At 35.0% G+C, this 13,484-nt stretch overlaps 1 protein-coding gene across 1 annotated transcript in view; it reads right to left on the reverse strand.

Moving 5' to 3' along the window:
• LOC143238593 (cell adhesion molecule Dscam1-like) overlaps nucleotides 1-13,268 on the reverse strand; it is a 34,888-nt gene extending 21,620 nt beyond the window's left edge. Inside the window, exons 1-3 of the mRNA XM_076478954.1 lie at nucleotides 12,908-13,268; nucleotides 8,517-8,804; nucleotides 3,446-3,565 (exon numbers count right to left, since the gene is read on the reverse strand). Of these exons, the coding sequence (XP_076335069.1) occupies nucleotides 3,446-3,565; nucleotides 8,517-8,804; nucleotides 12,908-12,989 (490 nt within the window). The 5' untranslated portion in view covers nucleotides 12,990-13,268. The remainder of the gene's footprint in view (nucleotides 1-3,445; nucleotides 3,566-8,516; nucleotides 8,805-12,907) is intronic.
• Nucleotides 13,269-13,484: the final 216 nt, after the last annotated feature.

A 13,484-nucleotide genomic window follows, 5' to 3' on the forward strand; every position in this document is an offset into this window, starting at 1 on the left:
TATCAGACAATTTTGTAAAAGAAGCTTAGTTTAAGAAACACCTTCTAATGGGTTTAATAACGTTACGTCTTACAGAAGTGAGTTATTTATATAACAACGATCATTTCAACTACATTTACATTCATTTTGACTGCAGTGTCAGGCAGTTTAAGAAGATGTTGACTGGCATGGCCAAGCGCGTAAGGCGTGCGACTCGTAATCCGAGGGTCGCGGGTTCGCGCCCGCGTCGCGCTAAACATGCTCGCCCTCTCAGCCGTGGGGGCGTATAATGTTACGGTCAATCCCACTATTCGTTGGTAAAAGAGTAGCCCAAGAGTTGGCGGTGGGTGGTGATGACTAGCTGCCTTCCCTCTAGTCTTACACTGCTAAATTAGGGACGGCTAGCACAGATAGCCCTCGAGTAGCTTTGTGCGAAATTCCAAAAAACAAACAAACAAGAAGATGTTGATTTGAAAATATGTCTGGTAACGACACCTATTGAGAGTTACTATATTCTTATCTACAGCTGCTTTTCTTAAGAAACAGTGCTTGAAGTAATCAAGATTTAAATCAAACACTTTCTGCAAAGAACCAAAACATTTTTTTTTTGTATTTTTAACCAAAATTAGGAATACTACTTTATTTTAAGGTAATATTACATATTATAGACGTAGCTGCTTTAGGTATCATCAGAAGTGTTGCTGGGAAACGGCCCACAGGACACGAGCCCCGGATGTGTGTCACAATTCCACGAATCTGTCTGTTTTATGAAAAGTTTATTCCATTGAAATTATGTTTTAATTATTTTCAGTAGTAGCTGGTTTAGGTTTTCGACAGCCAACAATAAATACCTTTGTGTATTATATCATGTTATTAATGCACTTATTTCAGACAGCATGTGATCGACGTGGCTGATTCAGGTAATATCTCACACTTTCGACGCATGAGCTTCAAGTGACGTCACATATCATAGATGTAACGTAGACGAACTTCTCGCTAGCTGGTCAAAACACTATTGTGAGGTATTTATTATTTCGATAGCAGGTTCTCTCTAATACAGACAGCTAAATGGTTAGGGCACTTAACTCCCAACCCGAGAATCACAGGTTCGAAACCTCGTCCCACCAAACATTTTCGCCCTTTCGGTGATGGGGTCGTTATGATGTTACGATCAATCTCATTATTCGTTGGCAAAAGAGTAGCCCAAGAGTTTGCGGTGAATGGTAACGATTAGTTACCTTCCCCCCCCCCCTAGTCTTTCATTGCTAAATTTGGGGCTGCGAGCGCAGAAAGTCCTCGTGTAAGTTAGTGCCAAATTCACAAGAAGCCTAATACATACAGGCAAATACAATTTTTTTTTAATAATAAAGTCAAAAATACAAATAAACGCATGTTTCTGTGCTGATGTCAGCACCTTTTCAACGACTCTGATCAAATCTTCATAATTCACTTGTCCCTTTAATTTGATTTATTTTCATCTGTTATAACCCTCCGATATTTCTTTCAAACTTTTATTGACATTTTAAGTCATTTATTTGTTTAATTTCGTGCAAATACTCGAATGATATTTGCTCCAGTTGTTCCTAATTATGAAGCGATACACTGGAAGAAAGGCAGTGTGTGTTTTCTTATAGCAAAACCACATAGGGCTATCTGCTGAATCCACCGAGGAAAATCGAACCCATGATTTTAGAGTTGTAAATCCATAGACTTATCGCTGTACTAGCGGGTGACGAGGGAAGGCAGATAGTTAGACATCACCACCCGCCCCGAACTCTTGGCTTTTCTTACCAACGAACTGTGAAATTAACGTCACATTAAAATGCTCCTACGGTTGAAAAAGAGAGTCTGTTTGGTGATGAGTTTCAATCCCACAGATTGCGAGTCCAGTGCCCTAACCACCAGACCCTTTTACGTTTATGTGACCTTCGGTATACTTGATGAAATTAGGTTGTGTGTGCGACTTAATATAATGAATCATGAAACATTCCATCTGTTGAAAATACATACCGTATATAAAGATAATTTTAACTGTCCCTTATGTTAAATATACAACATGTTGCACAATAGATTCACAGAAGAATTCTACCAGTCATTATTTTCTCCAATAATGACGTTGAAATAACAAAAAAGATGAACCTTCCATTAAATACAATTAAATATATATATATATATATATATAAGGAATTCAACTAGGCCTATAATGGCTCATGAGCAACAAATACGTATTACGTGGTACTAACCAACTGCACTAAATATTCGATAATGTTACGTTGTAAATAAAAGGTTCAAGTTAAAAAGTTTTCCATTATCTTATATACATGTTTGTGTCTGTAAGGCTTCTTTTAATATAATTTCGAACGTAATGAACTTACGCTTTATGCAAGTTATTCTATAAGCACAAAAAAAACAGTGCCGCCATATTGAGACGTATTTTACTGATAAAAAAATCTTCAAATTGAATATTATTTTTAAATTTTAACAGATGTGTGAAATGTATCACAGAACGGTTGGTATTGGTATTAACACTTTTATTGATAAAGAGAGAACAACGTTTCAACCTTCCTCGGTCAGCTTCAGGTTAAGAAAGAGAGTTTGAATGTGACCGTTGACGGACATATGTCTTAGGACGAGAGTATAAACGGGTACGGGATTGTAGGGGGCGTTTCAGGTGGATGTGTTACATTATTAATTAGTATAGGTATAAAGGTGTTCCTATATATTGGTTTAATTTTGGTTTTAGTTGCTGTATAAGTAGGGCTTCTTTGCTTTTGCGTTTGTTTATATTTGTTTCCCTACTTAGTATCTGTGTGTTTTCTATGTTTATATTGTGTGTATTTGATTTGCAGTGTTCAAAAACGTGTGAAGGTGTTTTTATGTGTTCTTTAAATCTAGTTTCCATTTTTCTGCTTCTTTCTCCAATACAGAGGTCATGGCAGTTGTTACATTGTATTCTATAAAATATGTTAGTGTTTTGTATCTGGTTTTTGACTAAATTTGATGTTAACTGGAATGTTGTGTTTTATTATAATTTTTTTCCAAATGTTGGTTATGTTTTCGCTGATGTCAGGAACATATGGTATGCAGCAGTGTAATGATTGCAGTATAATGCAACAATCGTAGGTTGTTGTATCTTGGGATTTATTGTTGTTTGTTTGTTACGATTCGCGTTTTCTGAACATAATTATAAATCTGTTTCCAACTGCAGAATACAAAAGTGATAAACACAATACTGTTGTTTTTAACGTTTGCTGGTCAAATTATAAATGGCTTAAAATTTTTAACAAGGTTTACCGAATTTCTAAGAATTGGTGAAAATAACGGAAAATGTTAAACTTTTTCCTATATCACCTGTTGGTTTCTTAAAGAAACACATATTCCAAGTCCACATACGTGTATTTCTTTAAATAATTTTTAATTTTTGGTATTTCGCTAATTTTTCTTTTTTAAAATTCTTATATCTTACCACTAACTTTCTTCCATGTTATATGAGGACGAGGATATCCACCAACGTCACAACGCAAGATTGCTTGTTTTCCTAAAATGGCGTTCACATTGACTGGCTGACTTTTCCAATATGGAGGAGCTACGATATCAGTGAAAATAATGCAAAAAAGTAGATTAGCAACATTCCTTGGAAACAGAAAATATATGTATAACTTTACAAGTCATCATTGAATATTAGATCTAATGATCTAAAGCCTTTAAAATGTACACTACAAATGTATGGTAACTCTTATGAATCTTTACGTTTGAAAGATACAAATGATTTTAATCGTAATTGTGAAAACAGATTATTGGCTCCCTTTCATTTTGTACTTATTTTCAACTTGGGTAAAAAATACGAATTGTTTACTTTATTCAATGCACATTTCTTATTGTAAATTAAAAACGAATAAAACCAACAGCAATAAACACAACGAAGTGCCCGTTCAGGATTTACAGTATATATATATATATAAACAATTAAAACTTTGGCATTTAAGTTCATGGAAGCAGGCCATCTTCTGGCAGTTCATGATTAACAACACTCATAAATGCGATGTGTAAAATAAAAAAATTAAAACAACAAAAAACGTCAACTGTAAAGCTCATCACGATATTAAATCTATTCATCACTTTGTGTCCTCATCGATTAATAATTTTTGGAAAATGTTTGTTTTGTATTTACGCACAAAACTATAAAAACCCGGTTTCTAGCAGTATAAATACCCAGATACACCGCTGTACCACTTGGGAGCTTGGGAAATGTAAATATTTATGAAGAATTGTTAAGAGAGCCGGAATGACCTACATATTTGTGATCAGATTAGTATTTATATTACAATAGCACCTCTTTAAACGCAGAATTTTTAAACTAATATATATAAAAATATTCTAACTGCAGACACCAAAATCTTAAATCCACTCGTCGTAGGCCTAGCATTAGTTAACCCTTTAATAAGTACGGCCTATATTTGATAGAGATAAATCAACACTGCAGCTTGTGTACATTCTATGCTTTAGTTAAGACTATACACTTTACAGTACTTTATACTACCAATGAATAATCTTATTGTTTTACAATCTAACATTATACATTTGTAAAAACTTTCACAACCTTTTAACATGTCGTCATACAAAATGTCTGTTAAAGCATATTTACATCTGCCTTTTGGTTAAATCTGTTGAAATCAAGAGCGCGCCCATTTCAGGAAAGACAAAATATTGAGTATTATTATAACAACACCAATATACACTGTCAACTACACAACTTAAGATTCTGCAGCTTTGAAACTGAAATAGCAAGGTCAACAAATACCCTAAATTCCTACATAACAAAGTTATATTTTTAGCCTTTGTCTTAAAGATGATTAAATTTATTTGCTGTTTTTATTCACTTTATAAAACTATCAACAAATAATTAATTCCTGTACTAAGCTCGTATAGAATGTAGACTAACAATCATGTCGTACCAATATGATGTCGTTGATATAACCAGTGGCGGCACCAAGGAGGGGGTTGGGGGGCTTTGAGCCTCCCAAATGAGCCAAGCCCCCCTCAGCCCCCAATATTGTTACCTACATATATTCATAAAATACGAAAAACACAATCGTCGTTGTTGCTTAACAATTAACATCAGAGACAGAGATCTGTAGAACTCAACATCTTCATTAAGACGGAAGTATGTGTCATGCGTCCCATAGCAACGTAATGAAAGATAGTTAGCCTGATAATGTCCTTACTTTTCCTCAGAGTGTATTAACTTCACATGGGATAATTCGTTTCTGCTATGTAAACTATGTCTTCATGTTATATTTCTTTTGATTTGTAGCTTTACTCTTAATGGTATATTAAATGTTCAATCTAAGCTAATCTTGATTCTCTTTATTATTACGTATTACCTTGAGTGGAATTTAGGTGAGTTTCCTCTTTTACATATACACATATTTTCATAAACAGATTATTTCTAATTTGTAATAATGAATTATTAATCAGAGTATGAGTTTCCAATGAAAACTGCATTGAAAACACAGTTCAAAATAGCACACCTTTCTGAAATGTACCTTGGTATTTACATTATTATAATTTACCATATATACTTCATATTGATGGCATTTTGGGAAGCCTCTCCACAATTTACCTCAGCACCCCCAACGAAGCCGCCACTGAATATAACATTTATTAACTTAAAACCTGAATTTAAAATAAAACATCATTGTGTTCTTAAACTAATGTTAATTTGTGTATTTTGAAACAAAATATTATAATCATCATGAGACAAAACATAATTTAATAAACCAAACCCTATTTGTTTTGTTGAGATTCGTAGTAAGCTACAAGAGTGTTACCTGCACTAGCCGTTCCTCATTTTGAAGTTATAAAATAATGGGAAGTCAGCTAGTCAACACCATTAATCTCCAACTCTTGAGCTACTGTAATCAAATAGTGGGATTGACCGTCACCTTGTAACGCCAATTTGGCTGAAAATCCGGGAAGGTTCGGTCACAAGATTCGAAACTATGACCCACAAATTACGAGTCGAGCCCCATCATCAGGATTGCCAGGTCTCTTAACAAGAAGTTAATGGTCAACCTTCGACCAGAAGCTGGAGAGTGAAAGTACCCTTTGCAGCAGCATTATTGGTGTACAACAACAGTTTCCAGAAATTTCTGATATTAAGTTCCTGAATCTTAAGCCTACCTGTGAACTTTCAGAGATTTAAACCTAATATGACTTCCAAATTACGGTTCCTCACTATTCTTGGAGCAGGAAAAAATAAATGTTTTTTTTTCCGTGAGGCACGGTGTACAATACTTCAAGTCAAAATCGGCGGCAGGTGTTTTGGGAAAGAACGAAGGTTGTACTATTAAATTCTTCTGTAGCGTCACGTTAGTAAATTGCGATTCAAAATTGGGCCATTTCAATACGAAAGTCTTCATATCTGATTCAGTAGGATATTTCAGCCTGAACGACGTATATTGTTTAGTATTTTAGTGCACGATCATTATCAAAATAGAATATCTACTTGTAAGCTTAGCCTTCAAGATGCTTTATGTTAATTCTATAAATTTCAGATACTAAAAAATTTCTCACAATGAGAAAAATTCATAACACTTTTACTTTAAGGTCTTTTCTTTTGTCTAACTTGTTGGCCTTATCAGATTACATTAAAACACTATGAAAATATTTAAACATTTTGATTCAATTCTTAGCGAAAAACATCACGTTTAGAAGTTGAAAGTCTGCGGACTTACAACGCTAAAAACCGGGTGTCGATACCCGTGGTGGGTAGGGCACAGATAGCCCATTTCAACGTTTATAAGGTGAAAGACATGACTGCTTACCAGCATGTTGAGTACACTTAAGGAAGAGGTGTACGATCAACTTGTCTAAATTAACAGCTTAGTTAGCACACTTAAGGAAGAGGTGTACGATCAACTTGTCTAAATTAACATCTTAATTAGCACACTTAACGAAGAGGTGTACGATCAACTTGTCTTAATTAACAGCTTAATTAGCACACTTAACGAAGAGGTGTACGATCAACTTGCTTTAATTTGCAGCTTAGTTAGCACACTCAAGGAAGAGGTGTATGTACGATCAACTTGTCTTAATTAACAGCTTATTTAGCGCACTTAAGGAAGAGGTGTATGATCAACTTGTCTAAATTAACAGCTTAGTTAGCACACTTAAGGAAGAGGTGTACGATCAACTTGTCTAAATTAACAGCTTAGTTAGCACACTTAAGGAAGAGGTGTACGATCAACTTGTCTAAATTAACAGCTTAGTTAGCACACTCAAGGAAGAGGTGTACGATCAACTTGTCTTAATTAACAGCTTAATTAGCACACTTAACGAAGAGGTGTACGATCAACTTGCTTTAATTTGCAGCTTAGTTAGCACACTCAAGGAAGAGGTGTATGTACGATCAACTTGTCTTAATTAACAGCTTATTTAGCGCACTTAAGGAAGAGGTGTATGATCAATTTGCTTTAATTTGCAGCTTAATTAGTACACTTAAAGAATTGCTGAATAAAAAACCTACCTGGAGAACTACGATTATACAAACCATCACCAGATCCACAGTCAATATGTCAAGTCTCGTGCTCTTCCGGCAGTCCAGATAGTAAACGTCGTTATTCTATAATGTTTCATACGACTAACATTTGACAGCTGTGATATCTATTAGTTCTAATGACGTTTGCTTGTTTTGTTTCTCACGCCTAAAGGTATGACTTCATTCAATACCCTCAACTATAAGAGTTGGATCTAAGACGTTAAGGATGTGTGATGTTCATATGGAATTGTTAAAACGTGCAACAGACTCTGAATAAAAGACTAACCCTAATATGAACAAACAGCATGTTGAAAAGAATTGACTTGATACTACGAGTCGCGTACCTTTACCAAATCCCACGTTTTTCATCACGCTTAGAGATGTGTAAATAACTCGTACTAATAAAGACTGTTGCATAAGAAATAAGAGTAGAACTGCGGTTTTCGGGGAATTCTGGAAACAAAACTGTTTCTTTCGACTTCGGTGAACGAGCTGCTAGTTTCAGGAAAGTAGGACTTGCGTCTCATGTAAAGTTAAACCATCTAATAAATTCGGGTCCTGATGTTCGACTAGAAATCTGCGGATCACAAGTACGAATCTCATTACCGTACATGTTTATAATTCAGACATGGGAGTATTAAAAAGACGGTGAATTCCAGTTTTCTTTGTCAGAGAGTAATTCGAAAAGTGACAGTGGGTGGTGTTGACTAGCTCTTTTCCCTCTGATCTATAACTTTTAAATTAGAAACGGCACGCACAGATTGCCCTTGAATAGCTTTGCGCGAAACTCATCAGACAAACCATTAATTTATATAAAGTTTCAAAAGTGGTAAAAGCAATCTATTTTATAATAACCATTTTGTTATTTGGAGAAGCTTAAACTTGAAAAATTAGTATCTGTTTGTAACCTTCTGGTTTCGAGTGTATCAAAGAGTTAGTCACAAAGATATATAATGTAACATTTATAAATATACAAATAAAAATGGTCCTAATTTACCTTTCACCAACAGCTGAGAAGTGTAACTATCCATGCCTTCTGAGTTTTTAGCTACGCACGTGTAGTTTCCAATGTCACTTACATCTACGTTTTGGATTTTCAAAGTGCTCAAATCCTCGTGGGTGCGAAAATGTATCTTTTCGTCATAAGCTACAAGTAACTGTCCGTTTCGCTTCCACGAAAATACGACGGGTAAGGATCCTTCTGAAACAGCGCATGTAACACTAACTTGAGAGTCAAATGTTACCGTGTTAGGAAAGGTAAACGGCTGGATTCGTGGAGTAACAGCTGGAAATGAAAGTAATAAATAAATAAAGTCAAACATGATAATGTAATAATACAGCTCCATAGCAGATTGATACATACAGATAAATAAAGATTTTTCAAAAACCAATGTAAATGGTTTCTATCAGGCCCTCAAAAACAATGTAAGGAAGACAACAAGGATGGCCTTGGATCATCCCAACGTACAGAACAGACACAGAATGTAATGTTAACAGATAAAAACAGGATAAATTAAACTCAATTGTGATTGAATAATTAGATATATCACTGTGTATTAATTCTTGTCTGTGCTATTATGTACGGATGATGCAAATGCCATCTCTACTATCTTGTCTACATTGTTTTAAACTATTGATATTAGGCATCCCAACAGTTACTTCCTGTTTTGAAAAAGTTTTTAATACAGTGTTTCAGCAGACATAGCAAGTTGTATTCAAAACCAAGTTCTAAATACAGTGAAATTCCAAATGTAATATTTATTGTTTGTCTATTATTGACTACTAATTACTGTTTCGCCCTGTACTTAAGTATTTTTCAAGGAACATCAAATTTCTGTGAAAAAAACTAATTTCAAGGGATGGTGATAACTTCGTTCACACTAGAATTAGGATTTTTTTCATTAGTACTAGTCATTAAAAATAATTATACAAGCGAATACTCCATTTGAAATTATGTCACCTCAATAAAACTAGTTGACATCATTGTTTTGGTTTTTGAGTCATCATGTAATAAAAAAAAAGAAATGGATGAAAAAAAACAAGAAATTCAAACTTTTTGCTTTGATATTTACAGACATCACCAGATCTTGTGACTTAGTCATTACACATATATTCTTATAAAATGAAACACTGCATGGTATTGTGCAGTTCTGATGACCTACCCTTTTAGAAAATGTTTAAAATATACATGTATAATACAGTTCCATAATATATTAATACATATCAGGACTCGAAATTAGCTGATGTCCAAAAGCAATGTCTCCTACAAATCCTGACAGGCCCGTAAAAAGTGTCTGCATGGTAGCCCATATGGGCCCTTAAAATTAAAAGAACTATTAAAGGTCTGACTTCACACAAATTTATCTAAGCGTTTCTTAACCAAGCAGAACTTATGACAAACCCTCAATGGACCTTTCCAAACTTATGAACACGTCAATCACGTACAGTTCACAAACTCTGCCATTATGAATGGCCGTGTTTTCAGAGTAAATCAATTTCAAAAATACGAAAGCCACCATTTTATCCAATATGCAAACTCTTTGTATCAGTGTAATGGAAATGATATATGAAATTTGAAATATAATAATTATTTGAACCTCTATAACGGTGACTATTTATATTGGGCCTAGCATAGCCAATAGGCTAGGGTATTGGACTCGTGATCTGATAGTCACATGCGTTACATCAAACACGCTGGCCCTTTCAGCCATGGGGGCATTATAATGCTACAAACAATCCCACTATTCGTTGGTAAAAGAGCAGCCCAAAATTGGTGATGGGCGTCGGTAACCAGCTGCCTCACATTGCTGATTTAGGGACGACTAGCGCTGATAGCCCTCGTGCAGCTAATATTTTTAATGAGAATGCTACTTTTTAATTTAAAAAATGTGATATTGTTTTATCGATTGTGGGCAATTGAAACGCATAGTCGGTCCGTTTGTATGTGGACAGTAAAGATGACGAGGCCACTGTGTAGTATTGTTGATTGTTTAACCTTAAAACCTTAACGACTATAGAGAACGTGCTTTGAAGCTTCATTGAATTTGAAATTGTTGAAGTTATCAGTAAATCCGTCATTGAAAAAAAGTAATAAAAATGCCGATCTATTTTATGTTTGTTATTTGAACGGGTGAAACAAAAATCTGGAATGACCTTTTGGCTACTATATGATCGATACACAACGTTGTGTTAACTGTTGTGAGAGACAAATAAATTGTTGAGATTCATTGTCTAAACTCATCATTCGCTTCTGCCATAAATTCGAAGATTTTTATCACTTTATACATTTTGAACTAAACCATTTTCTAAGCCAAACGAAGTATTCAAACCAAGGTTCAAATAACGTGACAACGTTTGAAAGTTTTCAATCGGAAAAAGAGGAATCTTCAAACAGGTTGTTGAAAGATTAAAAAAAAAAAAGGTCTTATTATAAAACTGTATCATTATTGCATATGTAATGATCAACTTTCCAAACTTATAAATGTGAAAAAGAAATTATATCATTAAATGCATTATTATAAAGAAGGCCCACATCATGCTGGTTGAATTATTTTAAATTTATCACATCATCAAGCTCGAGACGCGCTTTCGTCGAATGTTTCAAACCTCAACATATACAATCTGTCACTTTTGATATTTCTCTAAAATCTCGAAATATTAATTTTACTGTTGATAAAGGCGTATACACTCCTATGTTAGTTGTAGGTGCAACGGTCAATCCGTTACGATAATCACCCACCTTCGTTATTATTGTTTTTCAACGTTTAATTCTTACTCGAAAATCCAAAACATCTAGTTTTTTGTTGTTCTTTTATTCATTAAAAAGCAGCCCAACTAGTCAGCAATAACGTTTGTCGAGCCACAACTAACTCTAAGGTAACTTCTTGGAACTATGCATATTAAGAAACACAGCATTGTGTTGGCCAAAACCCGGCTTCTAACGTTGTAAGTCCGCAGGCATACCGCTGTGTCACTGGAGGTATCTAGTTAAGGGTAGTTATAAAAGTAAGAGTCAAGCCACAGTCAAAAGCCTTAAACTGAGATCAGGTTCATTAAAAACAAAGTGTCTCTTGATTTGGTTGTTCAAACTATGTGTCGTATAAAGTGTTGTTCGGGTTGGAAATACCGAAAATAATCGAACATTCTAAATAATTAATGCGCGTGGAATACAAACATATTCGAATATATATGATACGAAACTGAAGAGTTATTTTCATCTATAATCACGTTTTTAGTGCATAATCGCGTCAAAGCATAGAAAGAAAAAGAAATTTTAATAAGAAATTAAAAGTAAGACAATAAATACTTCGTAATATTTATTTAACCCTTAAACAACAGCCATCATCAAATGATGCTGCTACCTACAACATTCCCGCTGGTTCAGGGCTAGTATCAGTTGTCCATTACAGCTTTTCCTATTTGAAAATGTCTAACTAAAAGCCAAGATTTATATACCGATAAAGCTCCTCCGCTATCTCTAATTACCTTTATAGCTACGCCCCAAAGAGGGTCTGTGTCCCAAAAACAAGTCTCGTTAGGACACCCGTCAGAGGGCCGGCATGGCCAGGTAGTTAGGATGCTCGACTCGTAATCTGAGGGTCGCGGGTCCGAATAACCGTCACACCAAACATGCCCGTTATAATGTCCCGACCAATCCCACTATTTGTTGGTAAAAGAGTAATCCAAGAATTGGGGTGGGTGGTGATGACTAGCTGCCTTCCACCTAGTCTTATACTGCTAAATTAGGGATAGCTAGCGCAGATAGCCCTCGTGTAGCTTTGAGCTAAATTCAAAACAAAACAAACCCAATGGCTTCCGACAATTAGTAGAAATATAATCAGTTTTAAAGCTAATGTTCCTAGAACCCTGAGGAGGCTCAGGTACACAAACTTCGATATCCTGCTTGGGTTCATAGACCTTGAAAACCAATTACTACCCCTTGTTATATCTGAGTAACCGTTACGGCGCATTTTAGCTACCCCCCTCTCGAGTAGAAAGCTGTCACATAGCTTGATTTGGTTTGTTTTGAAAGACTAGAGGGAAAGCAGCTAGTCATCACCACCACTGCCAACTTTTTGACTACTCATTACATAGCCCTCAAGGAATCCCTCAGTGACAGGGATTCGAACCTGTGACTCTCAGATTGCAAGTGAAGCGCCCTAGCGACCAAGCCATACAAGCCCCTGCCATATAGATAAGGACACACCTGAACCATCCCGAGTTCGCATGCTAAGTGCGGTCCTTCTAGCTTATAAACTGTAAAGAGTTCTTGGATAAATTAACAAACATAAGTGTGAATGAATATAATGATATAACTTATTAAAATAATACAATTTGCATTGAAAAGATAATATTTTGATACCCTACACAGGAAAACAACACACCTACCTGTTTCGATTACAAAACTTGTTTTTAAAACAATCATTAAAGCTATAACTAAACACTTCACAGATTCTGAAATTCTCTCCATATTGTCTGTGCAACGTCATATATATGACGTCACCAAAGAATAAGCGTTATTTCGTTACAGAAAGGAATTTGATTAGGCTTCAATCACAAACTGACACACTTGGTTAGCTACAATACACATTTTCGGGCACAGCTAACCAATATACTTATGGCGGTTTCATCAATAAGACAGTTTACGTTTCACAATTCTCTTTCAGATTTATATAAGACGCTGCACTATCGACATTACGATTAGATACCGTTTGAATGTCTCGGTTCGTTCACTCCAAGCACTAGAGTCTATTGTAGCGCCCCACCACGAAATAATAAAGTATACTAAAAATAAAGAAAAAACTGACAGTAAAATATACTGAAAAATGTAAACTACAATAAAATTAGAAAGAGAATTTGTGCAAAAGAACATTCATTAGTTTCAGATGTTGTTCTTTTACTTTAGTGTACGTTAAGTATTAAAATTAATATTGCTGTAACAACAGTGAGTGAAAGAATAAAACAC

Source organism: Tachypleus tridentatus, chromosome 13, assembly GCF_004210375.1.
Source record: "Tachypleus tridentatus isolate NWPU-2018 chromosome 13, ASM421037v1, whole genome shotgun sequence".
Taxonomy (NCBI): domain Eukaryota; kingdom Metazoa; phylum Arthropoda; class Merostomata; order Xiphosura; family Limulidae; genus Tachypleus; species Tachypleus tridentatus.